Here is a 26,980-nt window from a genome sequence, read left to right as displayed (position 1 = left end):
ATATAGGGAGAGACGATTTCATTGACGGAAAGAAACGATGAGGAATGACTATTTCGTTGATGAAAAAAAACGATAAGGACGTTTTAATAAATATGAGAAAATATAAGGACTATTTTATTGTAAAAAAGAAATGATAAGGATGTTTTAATAGATATGGAAAAAGATAAAAACGTTTTAATATATTTTTGAAAATATAAGGATTAACTTGTTAATAATAACAATATCCAAGAACTAAATAAAAAATTTTATTTGAAAGTAAATTTCTAATTTTAACAGAAAATATGACGGAATGACTATTTTGTTGACGGAAAAATAAAATAAAAATATTTTAATAAATTTTTAAAAACATAAAAAATAATTTATTAATAATGACAATACCTAGAAACTAAATTATAAATCTCCCTTGTTATTATCATAACCTTCAAAAAAAAAATCACAGGGTAAATTATTTATTTTAAGAATTAGCTCCGTTACATTTGTATTTATATAAACTAAAAGCAGCTTCATGCTTGAGGAACATAGCTGGAACTCGGAAACAAAGTATTTCTGAAACAACGACTCTCAAAATTTACATTTTATTTGCACGAACAAACAAAAACCTATTAATTACAGAAAGAGGATGGTAGGGATTCGTATAATTTTTTTTAAAAAAAAAAAAAAAAAAAAGCTTAAAATATACAAGTGGCATTGTATGTTCAAATGCTCGGAGACTGTTTAAGTATATACAATTCTAATGGCAGATGCAGATTCAAAATTCAATGCCGCTATTTATCTGAACAGAAACTGATGGTCGGTCAACATCACACAATGGGCTATCAACTCTCACTACAATTCCTGAGCTCCCCACATTTCCATTCCATTTAGACCGCCCAATCTGCATTCAGGACACATCAAATTACAAAAAGATACCCAGAAAAATTTCTTCAAATATAAAAAAACAAGGAGAAATTCTTACACGGAATCCCCATAATAAACCTTAAACTCCGCTTGTTTTAGAGAACACCTTTTCTAATGATTTTTTTTTTTTTGCCCTTTTTCAGTAATTGAGCTGCTCAATAAAAGTGAGAATTCCTAAAACTTACTCGAATCCCTTGTGGGGTCAAAGATAATTACGGAGAATCTCATTTTTAGTTAAAATTAATTTAGAGACATGAATATAATTACAACTAATTACAAAAGTTCAACTATTTTATATAAAATTTAAAGAAGTGGATATAATTGAGCATGCTAGCAAGGGTTTGGATTTTTTTTGTCCTGGAAAAAAAAAAAAGTTTAAGCGTTAGATATTTAATGCCCTTCACCCAAGGCAAGTTCATCCAAATTTTGTATCTACACAGAAGCAACAGTTCACAACCCAAACTAAAGTTCTTCAGTTTCTTGTTTACGGGAAAATATTGGTATAACTGAACATAATTTCACTGCCATGGAGGTATCAATCAAGAAGACCAGATGGTTTTCTTTCAAGATTTGCATTATGCTTTGCAACAGAAAGGAAAGGATGGAAAAAAAAAAAAAAGTTAAATCTTTTTTGAAGTCAAAATGATTATGGGCAAATGTGAAATTTAATCCGAGTATCTCTCCGCTTTCTCCAAAAGTTTGGAAGGAAAGAGTTGACGGACCAAGCAAGGGAATGTGGTACCTATTCAAACTTTTCCCCAATTTTTCTACACTTCCAGTGTTAATGTTCTAAGCAAATTTCTTTTTCTTCTCCACCCCTTCCCTAGTGGTTTTTTCTTTTTCTTTTTCCTATTGAGAGTAAGAGAAAAAGAGAGAAGGGGGGAAGGTAGGTGAAGAAGATAAAAGACCTACAAGCAACAAATATGATCAACTTAAAAGATACAGCGACAGTAAATTGGCAACTTACAGACAGTGATGCAAATACAGAAGGGTGTGACATGAATGAGCATCCGCACATCAGATTCAGTTTCTCATTCACTGAATGAATAAGTTCTGCCTGCACCCCAGGATTGTTTCCGCCAAAAGTTGGGCACAAACTGGCAAATTGTAACACAGAACAAGGTTAATCACATAGTGAACTGAAAAATGCTGCCTCATTATTAATATAGAAGTAAACCTGAAAAGTTACCTGAACTGAACTGTAGGCCTCACCATTAGTCCTGATCTCTGCCATGCTAAGGCTTGTGCAAAACCCAATGTAAATGATTTGTCAGGCCATTGTACCATTGGTGTGATGCGTGTACCCCACTTGTTCTGATAGACAATTCAGAGGTGAAAATATTACAAATTAATGGAACTCACTAAAATTATTTGGATTTTATATGCAAGTCCATTCCAAACTAAATACTAACAAAATCCACAAAGGTTGAGTTTAGATGATCAAGTGTTTGAAGGGAATTACATGAACTTGAAAGCATTGAAATGAAAGTGAATACATTTTTCTTCGGTAGGTGAATAGAAATTAAATTCATGAATGTGTTATTTAAGTTATTTGACCATGAATTTGAAATAATTATTGAAGACAAAGTAATTTCAAAGGTACACTCTTAACACTCGGATTAACCATATTGATGTAGTCCAAGAGAACTCAATTTAGCAATTATGCTAATCTAATTTTTCAATATAAATTTAAGAATTTTATATTTCTATTATTTATGAAATTTAACTGGGAAGTAGTACTGCATATTATTTAGGAAGCATGAATTTATTTAGCATTAGCATTCCTACTTAGTATTGGTTTAATATTCCTAAACATAATTTAATAGTAGTTTCTTATTTTGGGATTCCTAATCCGAGTAATATGACTAGGTGATGCACCATGTATGCCTGTCCTCTTAGTTATTTTACTAGAAAAGGATATATTATGATTATGATTGACAATATAAAGTCATAAAATATAGAACCGTTTATCTTCTCTTGAGAATTTGTTTATTTACCCTTTGTGTTCTTCTTGTTCTACAGAACACATAGTTATGATATCTTCACCAGATATCTAGATTCTAAATGACAATTTATACAAAAATAAATATTAGATTTCAAATATCTCTATCCAAATGGAATCCAAGGTTATCTTGAAATCATCAAGAACCAGTCATTACACATAACCGGAGTGATTTTTATGGTTACTTTGTATTATTACTTTGTTCTTTTCAACATCAGGTTAAATTTTATGAATTCATCTAAGGGTAGTTATTGACGAAGTAAATTTTATTTACTTTGTAAAAGTTACGATAGGAGCTTCCCATAATCTGACCTTATGAGAAAAGCTGAACCTCATTTCTCCAGGGTATTGACCCTGAGCTTGGAGAAGGCCCCCAAAAATGGGTAGAAAAGCACTGGTAGTCAGCCCCTCACCCGACACATAAGTAAACTGACCATTTGGAAACTGCAAATCCACAAATGACTGCATGTAGAAAGCAGCAGAGAAATTAGAAAATTCATCTCAAGAAACTGAAATTGGTAGAGTATTGCTACGGCAAAATGCTGTGACAGCACCTATCTTGATAACTCATTATCAACAACTTAAATTCTCATAAAGATGGAAATAGAGATAGATTTGTGTTGCAAGATGACAGAACTATTCTTTCCTTCATTAATAAATATTACTTCAAGATTTCAATATCAATCACACAATTTCCTCTTGGTTTTCTAGCTACTATAACTAATTCAAGAAAATAATTCCCAGAGGACATTTTCTCTTGCTTAACTAGCGCTTACCTTTCTGAAAATATTACATTTAACTATGCCTTTGAAAACAATCATTCTTCAAGCATATAGTCAGTGTAATCTCTTATATTTCATAAGAAGCTACAACTTACACAAGCCAATGGATTAAGACAGAGCATTGACATTAACAGCCACCTTCTGTGCTTTGACCAGACAGCAGGACATAGAGAATGCATCCCATTCTGACAAGGACACAAAAAAGTCTTCATGAATAAAGCACTAAGCATGAAACGAATTTGCATGTCATATATTGCAAACCACTTCTTAGTAAAATATAGAGAGAGTACCATCTTAAGAGATGGCACCTTAGATGTAAAAATGTCTGCCAATAACAGCACATGCACCACCATGCAATATAAATTCAGAAAAAGTAACAATGCAAACGGGCCACTGCAATGTTAAGTGAATGAATTAAATGCCAAATTACAAGGTACAGAGGTAAATCAGAGAAACAATTATCAGCAAGCAGACCACTAATACTCGGTGAGTACTTGATGCCCTTTGTCTTTGGGGGCCATATCTATTTAAATGGATCAAATCCAAGACCTGGTAGGTACATTTTTTGGACAAGCAGGTAAAAGATATGCACACATTTTACCTTCTGCATAGTCATCTCCAAATACATTTCACTTTCACTTGACAATCAGACCGACTAAATTGGTCATTACCTTCCTATCATAACCATACCAAAGCAAGTGTTGCTTTGACAGATGAACAGGTATAAGCGTCGAGTCCCTAACAAATAGTACTGGCCCAAGTTGGATCAGGAAGAGAGATGAATTATCATTTCCTGGTGTGTAACTGCCATGCGACGCCTCAACCCTCCACAAATCTCCCCTTGTAACCAAAGAACTCTCTATGTTGTTGCTTCTACTGTCATAAGTTGATGTGATATTTATGATGCCCTGCACCCAGTAGAAAATGAACCACTGAGTAACTGCAAGAATGAAATATATTAGAAAACAAATGACACTTACTCATGACTGTGATGATAATGACATTATAAAATATAAAACTAGTACTGCAGGGAAACATGTTGTCACTAGAAACACCTCTCAAATGGCTGTAATTGATTACTAGATCAAATTAAGGCAAGTTATTTAGATATATGCTGAACATTTGCATGTATAATACATTATACATAGTGTCAGGCACCTCAGGAGTCAGGCCTGAGATGCGTAGGAGATATGTGACTAAAGAAAAGTGACATGATTTAACTCAATAAAGTCTCTTCCATATAATCATAAAATGTTCACTTTTATTGTATCTCCATGTACATTTCTGCACTTATTCAATAAGTACCTATAATTTGCATTGGTCATTCACTTACAACTGAAATCAATTTCTCTGCATCTAAAAAACTTCTAATCTATGAATTCCATAATAATGCATGAAACCAACTTATACTGAACCTGTTCCTAATATAAAGAATGAAAACCAAAATTCTCAATTCAAAGACTCTAGGTCTTTGATGTTCTTTAGATGATGACCAATTGAAATTTCGCCAATTGCTTATAAATTGCCACATTTCATAAACAATGGCCTTGGTACCATATCTGATTTTATTTCTATGTTCATAATTAATCATATGGTCAAAGGAAAACTGTTTAGTTTAAATAAAAAAGAGTTTATGGAAGTCATTCCATTTTTTGGAGCCTATTAAGTAGCCTTAATCATTACATTTTAAGCATTTAGGCATTTAGGACAAAGCCAATTAAGATCTGAAAAAAAATATTTCAACCACAAAAGCCCCCAAGGAAACAACAGAATAAAATTTGCAAGGCGAAGCTAAAAAAGGAAGTGGGCAAGGACAACACAGAGTCCATTGGAGAAGTAGATGGTTCTAAGAACAGAGTCTCTGTGTGATTGAAAATTGTTCCAAATGCTCAACTGTTCACATGAATTCGCTACATTACTAATATTTTAGTTTAAACTTCAACCCATTTCAAAATTGCATAGTTTTGTAAAGGCAGTAGCATTTTAATGTAAAAGTTAGCAATCGTACTTCCTGTCTCGTCCAATCACTAGGGCTTCTCTAGTGGAAATTTAAAGGCTAAATTGTCGCCCCTTCAGCTTGTACCCCTTTCATAACAGAAATACCCTTTCCATAGCATCAAAGGAACCCAGAAAAGAAAGGCCCATTGTGCTCCCAAGGAGAAAATTCAAGTTCGATCCTTACAAAGGGTGTTGGTAGGAGGGGTAACCACAAACCTCGAAGGGATTAGTCTTTTGTGAATCATAAAAACGACATGGAAGGATATCCTCACGTGAATTTAGATAGAAAAACTGCCTATAAGCAAATCCCAACATTTTCACACCCAAGTAAGAATTTAGATAAAACAAAGAAGTTTCATATTTGCTTCTCTGAACTTCCTGGCCTTAATCAAAGAGTTACTCAAAGTCAAACAGACTTCATAAATCAACAATCCATAGTTTTTACTTCATTTTAGCATGCACCTTACGTGAATTTGGTATTAGTTAAGAGTATAGGTTAATGTAACCAAAACAACTTAGCTTTTGTATTTCAAAATTCTCCACCTCAGCAATTTTTCTATGATTAGAAAGTCCCTCATGATCCAAATAACAAAGGTTCAACAGTTGGATTAGAAACCCAAAAAAATTATCAAGGACCCATACAGTCATTATCCCTATGCTAAAATCATACAGCTCCATCAATTTGCAAAATACAGACATTTTCATGCCCCCACTTCCAATATATAAATAAAACTTCAACTTCCACGCATCTAACAGGTAAGTAATCTAACAATCAACACAGCAGTTACTGGAAACTCTAAAATAAACAAAAAAGAAGACCACAATTTATGTGTTGCAATTAACACTTCATCAAATTACGTAGTCACTGCAAAAATAAAGTACACTACAACTTCAGCCATAATCGTTACCTGTGGTTTACCAATATGTCCCACGGGTTTCAAGTTAAACCCACCCGTTTGTTCATCCGATGGATCGTCCAGTTTACCAGTAGTAGTATTCTCCACAAATCCATAATCCCTCAACCTGTCACTCACCAACCCCAACTCGCCATCCACACCTACCCCAAGATTAATCCTTTTACTGTCCATCCTCACCTCCATCCCAACGCCCTCCTCCTGCCTAAACGGCACTGGCAAACTCCTAAAGAACTGCTGCACTAAACCATTCAAGCCCGCCCCGAAATCAGCCCCTGCTTGACCAATTCTATTTCCAATATCTAGAATTGCAGAAACCCCATTGATCCCAGTATTATCAGTTAATACTCCAAAATCCCTTCTGTTGAAACTGTGGCCTGGTAACTCCAAATCAAAAAGCTTCGATTTTTGAGGATTGGGCCAGGGAAAAGCCGGCGGATTAGTCATATGGGACTGAATAAGGTCCGTAAATCCCTGCGCTAGCCGGTCCGCAAGATCCTGGCCATGCCGCTGCACTTCCTCCCAAGCTTCGAACGATCTTTCCACAGACATTTGGCGATAGAATTCAACAAATCATGAGATCAACACAAAGAGATATGACAAATGGAAACATAAATTGAGGGACTTGTCAGCAATATAGTTCTTTTATGGGTTTACTGCTGATAGGCTACTAGGCAATAGTGTTAGTTGCGAAATTGATCGATAGAGGAAGATACAACAATATTTCGATAATTTGGGAAAGGAAAGAACCGAACTTCACGGTATTGCTTTCCAAAAGCTACAAAAAGAGGAAATATAAAATCCTCAGCAAACGAAGAGCTATGTATCAGAATCAGAAACAACGAAACAAATAAGAAATTAATTATTCTTCAGTTTCTAAAATTTTCCTTTCTTTAAGCGAAGCAGCAAGAATTATAGAAAACGAATAAAAAATCTAAAGAGAAACAAGTGAAATTAGGGTTTGTTTAGTAGGAAGAAAAAGAAATCGCGAATAAATTTGGAAGGAAGAAAGATTGTGTCGAGACGGAGGATCTGATAGGATGGGAGGTTAACGATGAAGTATTTTTCTCTTTTACAGAAGAGATGGGACTAAATTTAGAAGCGATCTTTCCCTTTGTAGAGATAGAAATGAAAACAAGCGTAGGATTGGAGTTGGGAGGACGAACGTTTCCAGAGTGCACGGAATGCGTAATGCGCACATAGATTGCTTTGCATTTGTGCCACGTTGACATTAATAAAGCACCTGTGGTTGTCTTGATATACATTTTTTATTGCAGAATGCAGATGCTGCCAATTCCATTTTTCTTCAGCCAGCCAAAATTATTATTTTATTTAAAAAATTGTATAATTTTTTTGGTGTAAAATTATTTTGTTTTCATTTTGAAATAATTTTATAAATTTGAATTTTTACAAATATCTAAAAGATTCCGCAGATTTATGAAAGAGAACACTGTACCTTACCCTTGGATTTCCATGGCTATTTTGGAACAAGCTTTGTTAATAATAATAATAAAACTTCATTGTCATGACCATCTTCTGCTTCAGCAATGTAAAACCGAGAATGGTGTTGCAAAGTCTCTTCTCATTCATCATCTATGACTTAATTTAATCGGTTCTAGGAGAGCGTGCCTTATCCTATTTAAATTTTTTTTATTATATCATAAATTAAAAATATTAAAATAAATTTTATCTATTTTTTTAAATAAAAAATCTGCTTATTATTTATTTATATGTTGGTCAATAATGAATCTAATCTAATCAAGTATTTTATGCGAAATTGCTCGTTTCATGCTGCAATTAACTGTATTGATAGAAGTTACTGAATCGTCACGCTTATCAAATATCCGTTGGTTATTGGAAGTCCAAACTTCAAAGATTAACGTCACCCACCTCCAAAACATTTGGCTGTCGAGCTGAGGCATTGTGAAGAACGTTAGTACGAGATTTATCCAAGACAAGGCAGTTAGTGAATTTTGAACCATATTAAAACCATGGGAAATTCACCAAATATCAGAAAGGACAAATGAATCAATCCACAGGATGGATGGATGGATGAATTGGAGCAGATGTCATTATAAGAGGAAAGGTACCACTGGGCAGGCAGGCACAAAGCACCACCACCATCATCAGCAAACGGGGTTTGGTCAAAAAGTAAAAACAAATCATTCAGAGATAACACTGTAGTCATTCTAATTTCGGTGGCGGAGTGAGTGCATAGGTCAACATCTATTATCCTTTGTATAAAAGGACCGCCCTTTTAGCACATCTAATAAAGCAACAACAACAAACACCCATACTCTTATCCATCCCCTCATCAAAGAATAACAACCAAAATTAGTTTGGCATACTAAGTTCCTCTAATATAAAACCACACTCAGATTAACAATTATGATTGATTTAACTCTTTTTTTTCCTTTTGATCAACTCTTTTTTCCTTTTGCAATTCTATAAAGCAATTTAAGCATTTCTACTCAGATAGTTTGTTTAAATTCACAGATATTATACATGGGTAATTCTGAAACTTATACAAAACCCCTTTTTACTGAAAGTAATTGACAAAGACAGGGAAAACATAGGCTAAAAGAAGGATGCCAGGCCAGACGACATCAACCAAGTTAACACCAAAGAACAAAACAAAGACGTAAAAAAATGCACTCTATTACAATTTGACAGAAGGTAGGCCTAGCCAATAGCCATTGATTTACCTCCAATTGATTCATGTTATCAAGCACTAATTTCATTGCCCACCCATACAAGTCCATCAATTCTCTCCCCAGATAGTACAGACAGGCTAATGAAAGGGTTGTGAAACTACCCTTTCACTTTGAAAACCACCTATATTTTAGAACAGATAAGAAAAGGACATAAAAAGAGAGCAGGTGTTGTGTGCTCACCTTGATCTCTCCTTCGTAAACTTTTTTCTTCTGAAAGTACAACATGGAACTGATATTTGCCTATGGAGATCATTGGAATTTCTCATTCTGCAACCCATTGTCCATTTTATCAAATGTTCATGCCAAATCACCTGGTTCTTGAGCTCCCAAGCGTAAGCTCCAAATCATCTGATCCACACTCTTCATGGATTCTCTCTCCTTCCCATGGCTTCACCACTCCTGCATTGCTACCAAATGCAAACTCAGAAACTGCCTCAGACATTGGAACATCAGCAGTATGATCAAAGCCAGCAGCAATGGCAGGAGAACAGGTCCCACTTTGCCCAGGAGTCCACATGCGGGATCCACCATGAGCTCCACCACCAGCTAAAGCATCCTCCTTGAAGCCAAATGGGTTGGAGGAAACAAGGCTGAATGTAGGAGAATTTGGGCCCCCCTGTGGGATGTGAATTCCAGCAAACCATTCAGGATCAGGAACAATCTGCCGTCCAGGACTCGGTGGAGTAGAAGATGGCAGGAAGGAATAGTGCTGCCCACGCCAGCCTGGGTGGGCAGATTGGTCATCCCAGTTAGCTTTTATTCGAGGTGTTCGGGCAGTTGGAGAACTTAAAGGAGGGGTAACAGGAGCGCTGATGGATCCACTGCGGATGTAGAGATTTGGAAGCTTGGAGGATGAAGCTGATGAGGATGCAGATGAGAGGTTTTTGAGCCATGGGATGAGGGAATTTCTATCAGCATTAGCATTAGCAGCATAGGAGGATGAAGCTGGACTTGGAAACGAGGACGATGCAGGACTAGGGTTGTAGGAAGCACAAGGGCTTGGGTGGTAAGAGGAGCATGGGCTTGCTGTCACAGAACCACCCACAATATCCATGCACTCCACAGGCTTGCACCCCTGCAAAAATTGAATGATGATGATTAGGCATACATAGACGAATCAACAGGTTCTGAAGAGATGGCTCTTGAATTTGACCAATATATATAAGGCCACAGCAAAAAGTGGTACGATACAGAATGAAAGTAGAAAAGTTCTATTCAGTTAAGGAGTCATGATTTTGTTGGCCTTGTATGCATTAGCCAAGCACATACAATCTCTCACAAGAATTGAATAGACACACTCGGTATGCAACCTTCTTGTTGTGTTTTCACTTCAAAAATGGATCCTAAAAGGTACTGTTTCATAACCTTACATCAGAAGTCGTGTTTCTCAAATTAACAACTCCAACTATGTCTGTCAGCACTTTTTACTATCCAAAAAAAATTGGTGACTAGTCAATTGATTTGTTGCAGAAATATAACAATTTAGTTTTAATCATTTGGAGTTTTCACTGACTAGATGATAATTACTCTACTATTCTAAAACTGATATAAAACATCAAAAGACCATCACGCTTGAACTCTAATTCCAGTAATAACATACATATCTTCAGCTTGTTCACTGCTACGGTGATTTTCTTGGATAAAACCAAGTGAGCTTAGTACCATATTACAACACATAGCTTTAAATCCCAAATTCGGTTGCATACTTACTAGACCTGAGCAACTAAAAATTCCCCAGGGGAGAGCTGCTGGAGTCTCAAGAATATCATTGTGTACGTAATATGACCGAGTCAGCAACAATGCCAAGTTTACACCAAGATTAAATGCCTTGCTCTTCTACCAACTTAGATAAGCAGAGGACTATATAAACAATAATATTCAACTATCAAACACAAGTGCACTGGTTGTTCAGCATTTATGATGCAGTGTATGCTCTAACACAGAAGGTTGAAAACAGAAGAAGCCATGCAGGGAAAAAATTAATACATGCAACTAACTTTGAAGATTAATCAAGCTTGCACTGGTCCAAGGAAAAAAGCAAGCAAGTTCATGTATGGGATAAATAATTAAAAGAAAAAACTGATGCACAAGATGCAGTATCTTCTCCAGTATTTCATCAAAAAGTTTATTAAATGAATTTCCTCAAAATAATAATTAGTAGACACAGTCCTCGTGATTAATTATAAATTCATCCCTGAAGTTGATATGTAAAAGAAAAGGACAAAAAAAAATAAAAAAACTAAATCCTACTGTGATTTTCACATTGCTTTGACACTCTTCATTACATTACAGCACGGGTACAACTGTTGTCTTGTGATTTGGGAAGGAAACAATGATCCCTAGTTCAATTCACTGTAAAAGAACAATAGTCTTGCAATTTCTCAATACTCAAAGTCTCTATTTATATTCATGGTTCTAGGTTGCCCTGATTTTGCAATGGTTCAATCCACACACTTGTGCTCAAATTCCATAGCACAAGTTGATCCATAATCATGCACCAACGCTTTAGATGACCAATTTCAGTTAACAAATACCATCATCATAAAATTTACACTTAAATTCATCATAAGGAAAAAGGGTAACAGTGTCTTAAGTATTCAAAAACGCATAAAACTGAAAGAGAATTATTTAATTTCTATAAGGAATTCATTGACTCAAAACCCATACACTGAAATAACAAAAAGCCTCATTTTAATCCCCATGGTCAACCAAAACCATTTGCGGTTTACTTGGCACTATTGTTGAGACAGCTGATAAGAAAAGCAACATATATATATTTTTTTTCATAAGAAAAGCAACATATTGATTAGAGATTAAAAAAAATGTTTTAAAATTTAAAAATATACTATAAAACAACTAATTATCAAGCTTCCAAACAACATAAAGAGGCTACTTTTTGAAAAAGCAATTTTACTAACTAAGAAGTTATGCACAATAAATGGCCCCCAAAATGGTTAAATTTCCAAGAAACTGCATCACCAATTAATTATTACTCAACTACATCACCACAAACCAACACAGAAATTATGCCTCCCAAATAGAAAAGTGAATAGTAACTGAACCAAAAAGAAAAAGTCTGTTACTTTGGCTTTTGCAATGAATAAAGCAAAACGACCAAAATTATCAAATAAATAAAAAGAGTGCAATGTGAACGAGTACTGTCAATTCTCTATCAAAAGTACCCTTGGGGATGATATGTTACCAACCCAACCAAGTGCATTTGTTAAGGAATTTTATCCTTTGCTCAGGATCTGAGACTGAGATAGTCTGTTCTATCTCAGATCAACTAGAGTTAAAAGTAGCACAGAGAGAAAGAATCTCATGGTCACGCGAGAAGGGGAAATTATATCAACGTAAACAAAAAGGCACAAGATAGAAAGAAAAACAATGCTGAGCAGATCTAAAATACACATATAATACAAAAAGTAGCGAATAAAAGAAACGCAAATCTTACAACTAACCCCACCAATCACCCAGAAAGACGAAAAGGTCAGATAAGTAACGCTCCCACCAAGCTATAGTGAGCTACCATGCGCATCCCCACCGGCAGATGTTAACAAAGAGCAGCTGGCCTCTGCTAACAGACGCCGGAGGTTGGGGCAACTAACAGCTAACTAGTGCAAGAACAGGCTTTGGTGATTATTCAAATGCAACAACTGGAGTTAATTTTTCTTTTGCTGCTTCCAATAATCAATAAAAAAAATACTACGCAAGATGCTACTGAAAACAAGACAAAAGGGAACAAATTTTGGAGTACCTTACGATAGGTGGTGCCATCGGGCTCGACGGTCCAACCAGCCTCATTGCAGAGGGCTTTGAGGACCTCGTTGTTGTCACAATGCTTAGGAAGCTTGTAGTTGCCATACATCCTAAGTCCAGAAAAGATCTTTGCTGCTATTGCTCTCCTTCTCCTTTCTCTCCTCTTGTTGTTTTCTCTTTCCTTCCATGTTGGTAACCTAGTCCCCGAAGTCATAGTCCCTCAGCTAGTGAATTGCACCACCACTACCACCTCCTACTTCCAGAAATAAATAAAGAATCTCTATCTATCATCTGCTGATTCTTGAAGAATTGAGCAAAGAATCAACTAAGCCTTCACTTGGGCTAACATGGGCTTTGGTTTTCAAGAGAAATAATATAGGAAAATGAAAAATTTTGCAGCTTTATGGTCATTGGATCAGGCAAAAGAAATGGGTTGAAGTTGTTGAAAGAGACTCAAAAGATCAGATCCATGAATATGGGAATTGAGAAGAGGTGGATAGGTTAGGGGAGGGGGGTTAGACCGGGAAACCGCCAATGAAACCGGGAGGAGGTCATGATTAAGCCCGGGAAAAGGCAGGGACAGGAAATCAGAGCATAGGATGATGGTCAGCTAAATACGTTTGACGATTCTAACAGCCCTTGATGCGTATCTAATTTTACATGTTTGCCATTATCATGCAAGGAGGTCACTGGAAATTTTTTTTTTTATCCTTAAATACATTTTTTTTAGTTAAAAAGAGAAATTGGTAGGATTTATTCTCTGTGATTTGATTTTTCATTTTATACAAAGCATATCTCAATTTTTAACACAAATTTCAACTTGAGAATTTTACTACTTTAAAACCATTACCATTTCAACACAATCAATTTTGACAATGAAGGAGGAAACATAAGGCAACATGTAATATTATTTTTAAAATAATTAGCTGGTCAAATATTTACTTCAAAATTTTATTTAAATAAATAAAACTGCTTGTATTTTATTTTTAATTAAATAAAATCTGAAATAGTTAAAAAAAAATGCGTATTCAATTAAGCTGTTATCTGAACAAAAAAAAGCTGTTAGGCAATATTTTAAAATCTTATTTGAATTTGTAAATTCAGAATTTTTCATTTCCAAAATGAATCGAATGTTTTTTTCTTTTAATTGTAACAACTGATGGAGTAATGGTTAGCGAGTGCGATGCACTGTTGTGGGGAAGGCAGTCGATAACGGCGTCTGAAAAAAAGGGTCCACTTTTGGTCACGCCTTACACTTAATCACGTGAAAAGCAAAGTGACTCACATTGATCATATCATGTACTGTACACAAGCACTACCATATTGCAAAAATTGTTCAACAACTTTTTTAAAAAAATAATAATTACTGTTCACAATAATTTATTTAGTAATAAAAATAGTGATCAAATTAGAATGCACCGCACGACGTTAACCTCTTGAGATGTCTGTTGACACGTGCGCCGAACTCTTAATACGTGCAAGGTCAGCAACCGAAGACAAAGGCAATACCACGTGGCGCACAGAAAGCAGTACCTGGTCCCACAAAGAACCCCTCTTTCATCTTTCTTTTCCCCGTGAAAATACTCAATTAGGAAAATTGAAAATAAAATAATTATCAAACAACAAAATATTTTGTAAAATATTATAAATCAGCTGTGATTAATATCATCTCATATCTACGTAAGTTGTTTCAGTTGTACAAATCTCGGTCAACTAATTGACAAGTACAATTTGCCTCAATTTGCACATTCTATATTCTTATTAATGTTTTGAATCTAAAAAATCTATATTCTTCTTAATGTTTTGAAATCTAAAAAGCGCAAGGTTTTGTAAGATTAATTTGAAGAGATTACAGATTTTCTCTATATCTTTTTTTTATTTGCATATAATCGTTACTTTGCTATAATATTATCTATTTCTGTTATTTAAATTCGTATATACGGATGTATCAATATACTCATCTCTATTAGGCAGTCATTTAATTTTTTCGACACATACTGATAGAGTTACGAGATAGCTGAATTTACTCTCTTATTTTCATTACATCATCGAATTAAACTCTCATTCAATGGACCTGAGCATAGAGTCCGTTTGACCTCCTTCAGTCACAGACTAAATAGCGCGCGATATTGAATCAATCCGCTTAGAGGAGTCTAATGGATTTTAAATTTATATTTTTTTTCAAGTCCAATAGATTTTGAACTTATATTTTTTTTTCAGAACTCAATAAAACTCAATCTCAACTTGACTCGATTCGAGCGCTAGGCTTGATTCAAGTGACAGAAGCCCAGCGATTATCGGTTATAGTTAATAATTACTCTTTTAATAATTTACTCATTTCCATTTAATGTCATCCACAATAGAAACAGTAAAATTAAAAAGTGGAAAAGAATTTGTCATTTTGATCTCTTTCATCTATCAGCTTCCCTTTGGAGCCTATACCAATCCAACCATCGCCAACACCACGTCACCTCATTATTCCCGCTGCCTGCTTCAAACTTGTTGCCTGGCGGTGGCTTGCATCTATGTAAACCAACTCTAGCCTCTCCCACACACGCAAAACTATCTACCAGGTTTATTTTCATACTGTCTACAGTAGACAACGAAACCCACATCCAACTCCAAGTAGGACAGATTAGGGTTTATCTTCCTCGATGAGTCTCTTAATAATACATATCAAAAGAGTGCGTATAAAACGAGAGTTCTACAAACCAAGGATGAAATATTTATCCTCCTTGCTAGTGTTTGGCGAATTGTCCAGGTAAATTTTCTGGAAGGTCTTGTGTTCTTTTTCTGGTCTTCCAGCTTAGAAGAAAAATCACAGACAAACTCAATTTCTCATGAAAATTAGAAAATTTGATACTATCCCAAAGGAACAATCTGGCTAACCAACATGACAACCATGAACGTGTTTGTTAGATGTTTGAAATAGCTATAGAAGATCCATACCAATTGCGATTCTAAATTTATTTGGTAAGTAAAACTACAGAACAACTTCTGTTCAATTGATACACCCCTCAAATTGCTAAAATTGAAAAAGTTATGAAATTAGAACTGTTTTATAATCATTGCTATTGTTTTAAGATATAAAATTACTTTCCCCTTATTTCAATCTACACATATAAAATTGTTATTCTTATTTTCTCATATTATTTGTTTATTTATGTCAATAATAAAATAAATATGATATACTAAACAAAGTATATTTATTTTAATAATAAATTAAATTATAAAGATATTCTCTTATCAGTCGTTCTACACATCAAGAGCACCCGTTAGATAAAGTTTACTTGGCATAACTTAGCACAAAAAAAAAAAAAAAAAAAAAAAAACACTATCAATTATTAGTCGCATCCAACCCTTAAACCAAATAAACCCTACATTTGTCAAAATGATGTTTGAAAAAAATTGGTATTGAATTTCGAAGACTTGGTGTTTCCACAAAACCAACTTCCGTAGACCTCCATCTCTCCCATGCCATTTTAAGTATTTGTGAAACCCTCCACAATTTAGTTGCCACCAAATATTTGAAACCAATATTAGAAATGATTGCAGCAAGATCAGATGTGCAGCCGTCATGAGAGAAATTACAATGTTGATTAGTTTAAAGAACTCACATCTGGGTCTATGTGTAGCCTCATGAAATGGTTTGACTCAACTTCACAACTTCCTTTAGCAAACGGCTGACAGAAGCCTTTATCTCATCTGGCACTGGCAACTCTGGGTGCACTGCCTCCAAAGCATATAAGGTGATGAGCCGCATTACAACAGCCAAATTCAAAGTCTTGTGATCACCTTTCCTTACACTCTGGTTTACAAACTTACATGAATGTTTTAAGACACATTTTCCACATACCTGAGAAGAACATATACATGATGATGGACTAAAATTATGATCTTTGCATCTGAATGCTGCAATAAATATGAAATCAATCGATAATTGGAAAACTTACAGTGTCCTCTTTAATTTCAAAATAATTGCGCAAACTTTTAGCAGAAAAAACATCCCTTCTTGTAGCGGAGGGACAACCAAAGAGAGCCACCTTTTTCAAGTCACTGCCTGACAACCATCTGTAAACCACAGCTTAAGCTTGTAATAAACAGAACACAGCCAAAAAGGAGAAGGGAGCAGTTGGAAAACCAATGTTCACATAATTAACACACAAGATTGAACAACAAAACGAACAAATATAACCACATTTCTACTTTTATGGCTGTCAGATTCATGCGGGAAAAACTCCCAAGAAAAGGATGAGACAATTTTGAGCCTAGAACTAGAAGGCTGCATTTGTAAGTTGCCAGTAGCGCTTCATTTCTGTCATTTGCATATACAGATTATCCAATCTCACGTTGTAACATCTATGTTGTGAACACGATAATGATATGCATAGCTTACAGATGAACATCACATTAGCAGTCAATTTTTTTAATCTCATGTTGAAACTCCAAAAACCAGGTTCTTTAGAGAAAAAATCATTACCCATTTAAGAACAAGAAAATAAGAATTATAAGATTTCGTCATTCAGTAAACCTGATGCAAATTTCCATCACCATGACCGATATTTACTGCACCCAGACATAAGCAAAGGAAGGAAAATCATTTTCTGGAGATGCTTTCAGCTGAAAACCAGTGGAAGTCGAGAAATCATAAACTATAGGCCTGTGGTCTAAGTTTTTCAAATCAGCAATTTCAGCTGAGCTAACTAAATCCCTTCCTTCAAGATATTCCCTAAGCTTCACTTATGGAGGACATAGTTATCATTACTTTTCCTTCCAAATAACCACTTAACCACGAACTGAAGAATCACAAATAGACACGATCATATCTTAAAGTATCAAATAAGAAAATCCAGAAATTCGACTTACTTAGCAATTTCTTGATGATCCTCGCCAAACTTCTTTGCAGCAAACTTGATAAAATCCCTGCCATAGCTATCATCAAAGCAACTTAAATCTAGCCTATCCCCTCTCAAAAAATTAGCGTCCCTAAAATAGCCATTCTCGTACAAATGGTTCACGAACATTTTCATATCCAGCGATAACTCCTTGAAAATCCTTGGTTCTTCCGGCTCCCTTCTCTGGGTTTCCACTTTCTTTCTATGTTTCACTCCAGTAAACATCGCATACAAACTCTTGGATTCCCCTGTTTCAGCGGTTTCTACATTCTGATGTTTTTCGTCATTCTTCGAATCTGCTTTTCTTAAATCCCTCACTTCTCTCTCTAGCTCCCATAATTTCTTCTTCACCCCGCTGCTGTGGCTTTCAATTTCGATGTCTGGTTCCGTTTTTTCACATAAACCTACTGCTTCTTGGAATAAAAGGCTAAGCTTTTTTGTTTGTACGGTTTGGGCATCGGGTTCGAGTAGGGGAGAGGAGGAAGTAGTAAGGGTTCTGTAGATGGAAAATTGGAGAGGAGAGGCGAAAGGCTTGCCGGAGTTGAAGAGAGGGTTTTGGGAAGTGAGGAGGGCTCTGACGAGAGACATCGGAGCAAGGATACTTTGTATGTTTTAGGGGATTGAGGATTGTGGAGGGTTTTTGAGAAGGGAGCAACATGCATTTTCACTTTAGGGTTAATGAATGTTGATGCGAAAAATAAAATTTAAAGAGAATTACCGTTGGGTTTTTGGGTTTTTTAAAAAATATACTATTTCATCTTTATTTTTAAATTACTTAATTAACAGTTTTTTATTTTATAAAATTAAATTGTTTAATTTTCATGTCAAAAAAACTATTAATTAATTTATTTTAAATTTAATTAAATAAATTAAATAATATTAATATTTAAATTATGTAAATATAATTAAATTTATAAGAATATGGAGACTTGCTGATTTTTCTACTACTGTTGATTTTTCTATATTCATGGATTTCTTTATTCATATTTATAATACTTTTGGCAGAGAAAGGACTGCACGTATGGCTATACATGCATGGAAGTTATGGCATGCCAGGAATGAAAGATTGTGGGTCAATAAAGTTTTGTCACCCAGTGAGGTTCATCATGCTGCTAGTTCCTATTTTAATGATTATGTGGCTTCACTTGTGTCTCGACCAAGGACGTTATCCCACCCATCTGTTCCTCGTGTGCTCCCATTAGTTGAGGCTACCACTCTTGAAGTTGATTGGATTGCATTCATTGATTGTGCAGTCTTTGCTAGTGCTGATTTGTTCGGTTTTGCAGCAGTATTTGAGGACTTGGAAGGCTTCTTTTCCATTGCAATTTCGGGTTTCTATGAGGGGGGTGGGCAACCTGTTATTGCTGAAACTTTGGCCTTGCGTCAATGTTTATCTTATGCTAGATATTGTTTTCTTCAGGCGGGTTGTATTTTTACGGATAACCAATCCTTAGCCTTGGTTATTTGCTCTCCTCTGGATGACTTTTCAGAGTTTGGATTAGTTGTTTCTGATTGCAAAGATATTATGCGGTCTCAGGGTAACATTCATGTTTGTTGGGTACGGCGTTCAGAAAATAGAGCCGCCCATTTATTAGCTAGAGAGTCTATTCATCATGGTAGATTCAAGATTTGGATTGACATTCCTGATTGTCTCTTGGATTATTATTCTACAAGATAAATAAAGTTTTTCTTGATTCAAAAAAAAAAAATAATATAAATAATTAAAATAACTAATAATAATTTTAAAAAATAGAAATAAAATAATTAAATTTATAAAATTTCAAAGACTTATAGAGTTATCCTAAAATTTATAGTGAGTGTAAGACTTTATAGAAAAAAAAAATTATAATGTTGATGTGAAAAAATAAACTCTAGAATGAGCATAAAATTCTCTGTACACCTTATATTTAAAACTTACATTTTAAATTTGTTTATCAATATAATATCATCCGACTCCTTGAATATCAATACTCGTTTTAGGTTTTCACTAAAGAAAGACCGTTTAATTTTTTTTATAAGTGAAAGGGGTTTGAGTTTGATATTATAATAAGGAATTACCTAATTTAAAACTTTAAATTAAAAATATAAAAATAGTCTAAACATTTGTGAATTTGGTTTTAAGTGAACATGGAGTGTGATCATCTTCATCGTCCTCCTCAAAGCATTTAATATGGGTCATGACTAGGAAAAAAAAAAGTATATAATGAAGTGCTTATATTATATAGAATTAAAAATATATAACTATATAAAATTAAGTACCGTACGATACTATATAAAAAATTTTCAAAGTAAACTACGGGCTGTTACTATAAAATAGAACCATATGGCAAGATTTGATAAGTTGATAAGTGGTCCTACTCATAAAAAGAAAATTCAAACGATCAACTCCTAATCAAGACTTGGATGATCATTATACTAGGAACTAAGAAAAAATATCTGGCCTCAGGACAGATCGACTACAGATCGGATAGACTCGCCCTGTCAAACATCAGGGTGGGTCTCAATAAAGATGCCTTTATTTCTTCCATCCCTGATAGTGAACAAAACGCTCCCTCAACAGTTAATGAAATAAATCTCAACAATCTAAGCATTGAGTAGATGTTCTAGTATGTTAGAAAGTTGTAGATTACTTTCGAGCAATACAAAACTCAGGAGGAGGTATTGCTTATGGCTCCTAGAGGAATAGAGGACGTCTCCTTTAATACCCAAAGCCTTGAATAGGGACAATTTAGATGTGGTCCAAAGGGAAGGACAAGATCGAGAAAGAGGAGTTATTAGACGATGCTCCAAAGGATGTCGGCTACAAGCTGCTCCAAGGTACCTGGAAGGACAAGAAGAAGACAAAAGAGTGAATCAAAAGCAATATCAAAAGCTTGAGAAGCAAGGATATGGGGAGAACATAAAAGTTACCCAGTCTTCCGAGAAAGTAATGACTAAGGTAAGTATAAGGATTACACTCTACTGGATAACTCACGGACACCTATTTTAGTGTGGATTATGAAAAATGATAAGGAAGTTAAAAGGCCTCCTAATCCAATCAAAAAAAGCTAAAAGGCGAGATAATACTAAGTACTGTTATTTTTATGAAGACCATGAACATACAACGGAGGAGTGCCGGCATCTGAAAGACGAGATCGAGAGGTTAATAAGGATTGATACACTCTAAAAGTTCATCAGAAAGAGTAGAAGAGATAGGAGGCCAGCGTACGAGATAACAACTCCTAAAACCACCCTAATAGTGAACCTATGGGGGTTACTTATGTATTTACAAGAAGACTAAGTGTTAATAGGGGTGGCCATAAAGAGAGTGTCATAGATGCTCGGCCCCTAAGTCAAACTCCGAGATTTTGACATTGGTCAAGTTAGATGATCGAGTCTTTTGTTTTATTCTTGAAAAAAAGTAATTCGTGAAAAATGTTATAAATAAAACTATGATGTATTATTCAATATTTTTTTTTACCAGAAATGTTGGATGAATAAAAGCATGGAGACAAGAACAAAGGTCACAAGGTGAGTTCCGCCAGGCCATCCGGGCATGGATCCCGAACATAATTTGGATGTTGGTCCGCGGAAATAAAGGCCATAAGGCCATCCGGACATGGGTCCATATTATAATCTGGGCGTTGATCCGCGAAAACAAATTCATAAAAGGCCATAAGGCCATCCAGGCAGGAGTTTCGCATAACAACGCATTTTATGCTAGGCCACAAGGCAATCGTCAGGCCAAAATCCGAGCATTGGTCTGCTTAAACATATTCATAAAAGCGGCCACGTGGCCATTTGGGCATGGGTCCAGTACAACAAGGCAGTTCATGCCAAGGCCGCAAGGCGGGTATATACTAGGTTGACCTACCGGGTGTTAGTCATGAGGAGTTTCTAAAGCATTTCATGCCAAGGCTGAAGGCAGGTGTAATACCCGGCTAGACGCCGGCATCGGAATTCCTCTTTCCCGGCAGACCGTCGTTGGAATCTGGCATTTGAGGATGTCGGAAGTTTCTAGAAAGTTAAGAGAACGTTTTTCTAAAATCATTTTATGTGTTTTAAGGTTTTGAAAGAGAAAGGACTTGAGTTTTGAAGAGAAAAGGCCAAGGGAACAAAGTGCGGGTTCGGCCGCCGAAAGTGATGTTCGGCCGCCGAAAGTGCCTTAGGTTTGGCCCCCGAAACTCCAAGTTCGGCCGCCGAACGTTGCATGGTTTTGCATGCAGGTTTGGCCGCCGAAGCTGAGGCGGTCAGCCGCCTATAAAGAGCCCTCAGTCGGTGAAATGGATCAGATTTGCTTCCTTTTCACTCCCAGAGGTGAGTTCCTGTTCCCCTTGGATGGTTTTTATGGTTTTTCATCAAATCTTTCAAAGGTAAGTGAGTTTTATCCTTGTTTTGAAGGTTTTGTACTTTGAGCAAAGTTTTGGAGAGTTTGGAGTTTAGATCCTCCATAGCTCTACGTTTGGATCACACCAGCCTTTGTTCTGTACGAGGTAAGGGTCGATCCTTCGTTTTTATACTGTTTTCCATGAGTTTTATGAAGGGAAAAGGGAGTTATGCATGAGTTGTGCATATTAGGGTTTATGGACCCTTTATGCTTTATGTTTGTTTGATGAGTTTGTTTGTTGGAGTTTAAGTTGTCTTAAGCTCCTATATGTTTGTTGTGTGAGTTATGCATGTTTTAGAAGGGTTGGTTGCATGTGTTGAGGGTTTGGAGGTTGGAGAAGCATGTTGGTGCACGAAGCTGAGTTCTGGATGAACTCAGGTTCGGCAGCCGAAGGAGGATTCGGCCGTCGAACGTGCTGAGGAGGTGGCTTCGGCTGCCTAAGCTTGCTTGAGCTTATCCCCAAAAGTTTGGACTTTCGGGTCTGGAGAAGAGGTTCGGCCGCCGAAGGTGCCGCCGAACATGCATGAGGTTCGGCTCTGGAGGGAGCATTCGGCCGCCGAAGGTGCCGCCGAAGGTGCTCTGTTCAGCTTTCCTTTGCATGATTTCTATGCTTGTTCTAGGATGGTTTAGAGGGTTTTTGGAGAGTTGTTTATCAGTATGTTTGGTACCTCATTTGAGTCCTCCATTGTAGGATTGGACCCAAGGAACCGAGGTGTTTAGCAGTAGTAGCTGCTTCAGAGTTAGAGGTAGCCCAGAGTTAGCCAAGCAGTGGCTACAGGTGAGTGGAACTAAACTTGATGTGTTAAATTCAGAAATGACACACTTCTAGCATGATCCATGCATCATAAAATGCCATGTTCTATAGTAGGTTGTATTGCATTAGAATTCACGAATATGATGCATTGCATAAGATGTTGTTCATGTGGATAAATGTTGGATGATCCTTAGTGTAACGACCCGAAAATCGGACCGCTACCGGCGCTAGGATCCAGGTCGGCTTAAGGCCGCCGGGACCCGTAGCAAGCCTAACATACATCCTGTGAACCTGTTTAATCCCATACATGATCAACAACATACATAAAAATTAAAACTTTTCTTTCTTGCATTTCTCAAGTACCAACCTCAACCTGTGCATGCACTGAACATAAACATAACCATAACATTGACCCCTCTGTGGGATCTCATCAAAGCCCCAATGGGCTACATAACATGCGTTGAGTTGGTTCACATATACATCATAAAACGTCTGAGATCATGTATTAAAAGGGGTAACAACATACTATGGTCAAGCACACTTCTAACATTCTTAAACATCATTACATTACATATCTATAATGTACTTTTACATTACATCATTCTACAATTCGTCATGTCCACATTCTATCTATTACATACAGAAGACTTCATTACTCTTGCTGACCTCCTAGTCTACCCTGTACCTGCAAGCCTGGGGTTAAGGGAGAGGGGTGAGCTACAAGAGCCCAGTGAGCAGAATAATAAAACATTTAAAACATATGATAACATGAGATGCATCACATCACAGCTAATCACATCAAGGATGAATTTGTCACCAATAGTCCCCTACATGGTCCAACTGTGCCAGGGGCGTAGAATGGGCCTCGCTGGTCTTTCCCTTACATAACATAACATAACATGGTCCAACTGTGCCAGGGGCGTAGAATGGGCCTCGCTGGTCTTTCTCTTACATGGTGCCAGGGGCGTAGAATGGGCCTCACTGGTCTTTCGTACCGTATCATCATCATCATAACATATGAGGACTAAAGGATCATCCAACATTCATCCACATCATCAAACATATTATGCAATGCAACATATTTGTAAGTTCTAATGCAAACACCCTATGATATCTCATGGCATTCATGATGCGTGAATCATGCTAAAACTTATTTATTTATTTATAAGCATAGAAAGTTATTCCACTCACCTCTGGCTAAAGCTCTACTGACTCAGAAGCAGCTGAACTCACTGCTGGGGTCCTCGGTTCCTCGGGTCCGAACCTACACAGGTGGACTCAAATGAGGGACCAAACAACTAGAACATAACTCTAAAAACATCCCCCAAAAACCCCCTAGAACATCATGAAACAATCATAGAAAAACATGCAAAAGAGGGCTGGACAGGGCACTTTCGGCGGCAGGTTCGGCGGCCGAAAGTCCCTCCAGAGCCGAAAGTCAGGCAGGTTCGGCGGCACCTTCGGCGGCCGAAACTCCCAGACAGAGGCGAAACTCATGCATGTTCGGCGGCACTTTCGGCGGCCGAAACTCCCAGACAGAGGCGAAAGTCCTCTTTCGGGGGCAAGCTTCGACAGCCGAAGGCTGCATCCACAAGCATGTTCGGCGGCCGAAAGTTCCTTCGGCTGCCGAACCTGGTTTCTCCCAAAATGGCAGAAACTCAGCTCTTCTATGCACATTTGCCTCCAAAACTTTCCAAACATGCATAAACCTATTCTACAACACACATACACAAGCATACAAGCTCCTAGGGGCTTCAAACTATCCTAAGCCCCATCTACAACACATCAAACATGCATTGGCAAGCCACATTGTCCAAAAATACAACATAAACTCATAAACCTAACTATAAGCTAAACATGCATTCTACCCCATAGATCTTCATAAAACTTACTTAAAACATGGAATGAGTTCAAGATCGGCCCTTACCTCTTGAAGATCGAGAGAGGGACGACCAAAACTTGGAGATGGGAGATTTTCAACTTCCTTGGGTCTCCAAGCCCAAAACTTGCTCAAAACTTGAAAATCTTCAAAACAAGGTGAAAACTAGTGAAAATCGTGAAAGATTTGAAGGAAAGGACTCAAGATTGGTGAGGGGTGGCGGAGAGCTCACCTTGGCCGACAATGGGGAGAAAAACTCGCCCGTTTTCGGCTAAGGGACCCTTTTATAGTGGCTGGCCAGGCCACGTTCGGGGGCCAAACGTGCCTCCGCATGCATGCCATGTTCGGCGGCCGAACTTGAGGTTCGGCGGCTGAACCTGGACTTCCCTCACTTAAGCCTTCGGGGGCCTAAGGCACACCCGAAATGCCTGCATGTTCGGCGGCCGAACCTGGGTTTTCCTCCAAGGTTATTTTCATGCAAAAACTCATTTCCATCTTGCTTAAAACCATAAAACACATTAAAACATTTTATGAAAACCTGGTTTTACCCTTCTAGAGGTCTCCGACATCCGAGATTCCGCCGGACGGTAGGAATTCCGATACCGGAGTCTAACCGGGTATTACACTTAGCCCTTGATATGAGATGAGATCCTATGAGATCAGATGAGATATGGCATGAGATAGCCATACCAGGTCGCTCCTGGACAGACCAGGTCGCTCCTGGTACTGTGAGACAGTCAGGTAAGAGTCAGTCAGTTAAGAGAAGTCCCGGTGAGGCCTAATCGCCCCGAACACAGATGGACATGTATACTCTGAGTAAGTTAAGAGAAGTCCAGGTGAGGCCTAATCGCCCCTGGCAAATTGGACATAGTACTATATGTTTCTAGTAGAGGGCTACTGGTGACAAGTTCATCCTTGAGATGATATGTTTGTGCTGTGATGCATTTCATGAAAGCATGTAATTAATACACTGTTTTATTGTTCCTCCTCACTGGGCTGTAGTAGCTCATCCCACTCCCTTAACCCCAGTTTTTCAGGTTCCGAGGTAGCTATGGGAAGTCAGAAGTCAGAGTCAACAAGAGTAAAGAGGAAGGAGATGCATGACTGTATGTTTGTAATAGCATAGTGGACATGATGTAAATTAACAGATTAGTGTTGTCCCTTGAGGCAACCCAAGAGGGGGGGTGAATTGGGTTTATAAAAAATTTAATGGCTAAGACAAGAAATTAGAAGAGAGTAGGGAAGAGAAAAATCAACACAATGGTTTATAGAGGTTCAGCTATCCAAGCCTACGTCCTCTCCTCAAGGTCCACTTGAGAGTTCAACTCCACTATCAAATCTTCTTTGGGTGAAGATCAAAACCCTTACAATCTTAGAGCAAGCCTTTGCTCTTTACAAATCTCCTTTTTCACTCAAGAGCAATTCTTTGCTCAATGCCACACTCACAACAACAGAATCTCTCAATCAACCTTTACTCACTCAGAAAAGCCAACCAATTACAACTCAAAACAAGCTTTCAAGAAATCAATGCTTTGGCTCAAGGTTTTGAGAGAGAGAGAATGAAAAATGCTGTAATGTCAATAAATATTTGCTTAGATGGTTGTTGTAACCTCACAACAACAAAAACAAGTTGTATTTATAGTTCATTCATAAATATGGCCGTTGGGGGTGCATTAAATGCAAATAGAGCCGTTTATGTTCAGAAATAACGGTTACAACGTGTTCAGAAAAACTCAGGTTCGGCGGCCTAAGCTTAGAGTTCGGCGGCCGAACCATTTGGGGCGAAGAAACTATTCCTTTAAAACTGAACTTTCGGCGGCCTAAACTCAATGTTCGGCGGCCGAACATGGTGGACTTTCGTTTCTGTTCCTCACTTTCGGAAGCCAAACTTTAGGCTTCGGAGGCAGACCCAAAACACACTTTCGGCGGCCGAAGGTTAAATGTTCGGCGGCCGAAGGTGTGGGACTTTCGTCTCTGTCCCTCACTTTCGGAAGCCGAAGGTTACACTTTGGGGGCTGGT

At 37.1% G+C, this 26,980-nt stretch overlaps 4 protein-coding genes across 6 annotated transcripts; 1 reads left to right on the top strand and 3 right to left on the bottom strand.

Moving 5' to 3' along the window:
• Positions 1-654: 654 nt before the first annotated feature.
• LOC110601853 lies at positions 655-7,827 on the bottom strand. 3 transcript variants are annotated; one of them, XR_006348667.1, is made up of 7 exons: positions 6,588-7,827; positions 4,353-4,589; positions 3,777-3,866; positions 3,174-3,361; positions 2,087-2,211; positions 1,865-1,994; positions 655-874 (listed from the first exon to the last, which is right to left on the bottom strand). XR_006348667.1 is itself a non-coding variant. In XM_021739210.2 (7 exons), the coding sequence occupies exons 1-7, from the start codon at positions 7,143-7,145 to the stop codon at positions 749-751; spliced, it is 1,416 nt and encodes a 471-aa protein (XP_021594902.1). In that variant the 5' UTR covers positions 7,146-7,824; the 3' UTR covers positions 655-748. The 3 variants fall into 3 exon arrangements, 2 of the variants coding, with proteins under 2 accessions (XP_021594902.1, XP_043806805.1); XM_021739210.2 differs by having other exon boundaries at positions 3,212-3,361; positions 6,588-7,824; XM_043950870.1 differs by lacking the exon at positions 3,777-3,866 and having other exon boundaries at positions 3,212-3,361; positions 6,588-7,825.
• A 1,381-nt stretch (positions 7,828-9,208) lies between these two features.
• Positions 9,209-13,659, bottom strand: LOC110602264 (BES1/BZR1 homolog protein 4). Its single transcript, XM_021739745.2, has 2 exons — positions 13,065-13,659; positions 9,209-10,382 (listed from the first exon to the last, which is right to left on the bottom strand). The coding sequence occupies exons 1-2, from the start codon at positions 13,278-13,280 to the stop codon at positions 9,615-9,617; spliced, it is 984 nt and encodes a 327-aa protein (XP_021595437.1). The 5' UTR covers positions 13,281-13,659; the 3' UTR covers positions 9,209-9,614.
• A 2,591-nt stretch (positions 13,660-16,250) lies between these two features.
• LOC110602708 lies at positions 16,251-18,639 on the bottom strand. The gene is made up of 3 exons (XM_021740299.2): positions 17,933-18,639; positions 17,020-17,137; positions 16,251-16,922 (listed from the first exon to the last, which is right to left on the bottom strand). The coding sequence occupies exons 1-3, from the start codon at positions 18,547-18,549 to the stop codon at positions 16,704-16,706; spliced, it is 954 nt and encodes a 317-aa protein (XP_021595991.1). The 5' UTR covers positions 18,550-18,639; the 3' UTR covers positions 16,251-16,703.
• A 343-nt stretch (positions 18,640-18,982) lies between these two features.
• On the top strand, positions 18,983-19,639 carry LOC110601623. The gene has a single exon (XM_021738825.1). The coding sequence runs from the start codon at positions 18,983-18,985 to the stop codon at positions 19,637-19,639; it is 657 nt and encodes a 218-aa protein (XP_021594517.1).
• The last annotated feature ends 7,341 nt before the right edge of the window (positions 19,640-26,980 follow it).

This window comes from Manihot esculenta, chromosome 15 (genome assembly GCF_001659605.2).
Source record: "Manihot esculenta cultivar AM560-2 chromosome 15, M.esculenta_v8, whole genome shotgun sequence".
NCBI lineage: Eukaryota > Viridiplantae > Streptophyta > Magnoliopsida > Malpighiales > Euphorbiaceae > Manihot > Manihot esculenta.
The sequence above is the reverse complement of the archived record's forward strand: the minus strand, read 5'-3'. Positions and strand labels throughout refer to the sequence as shown.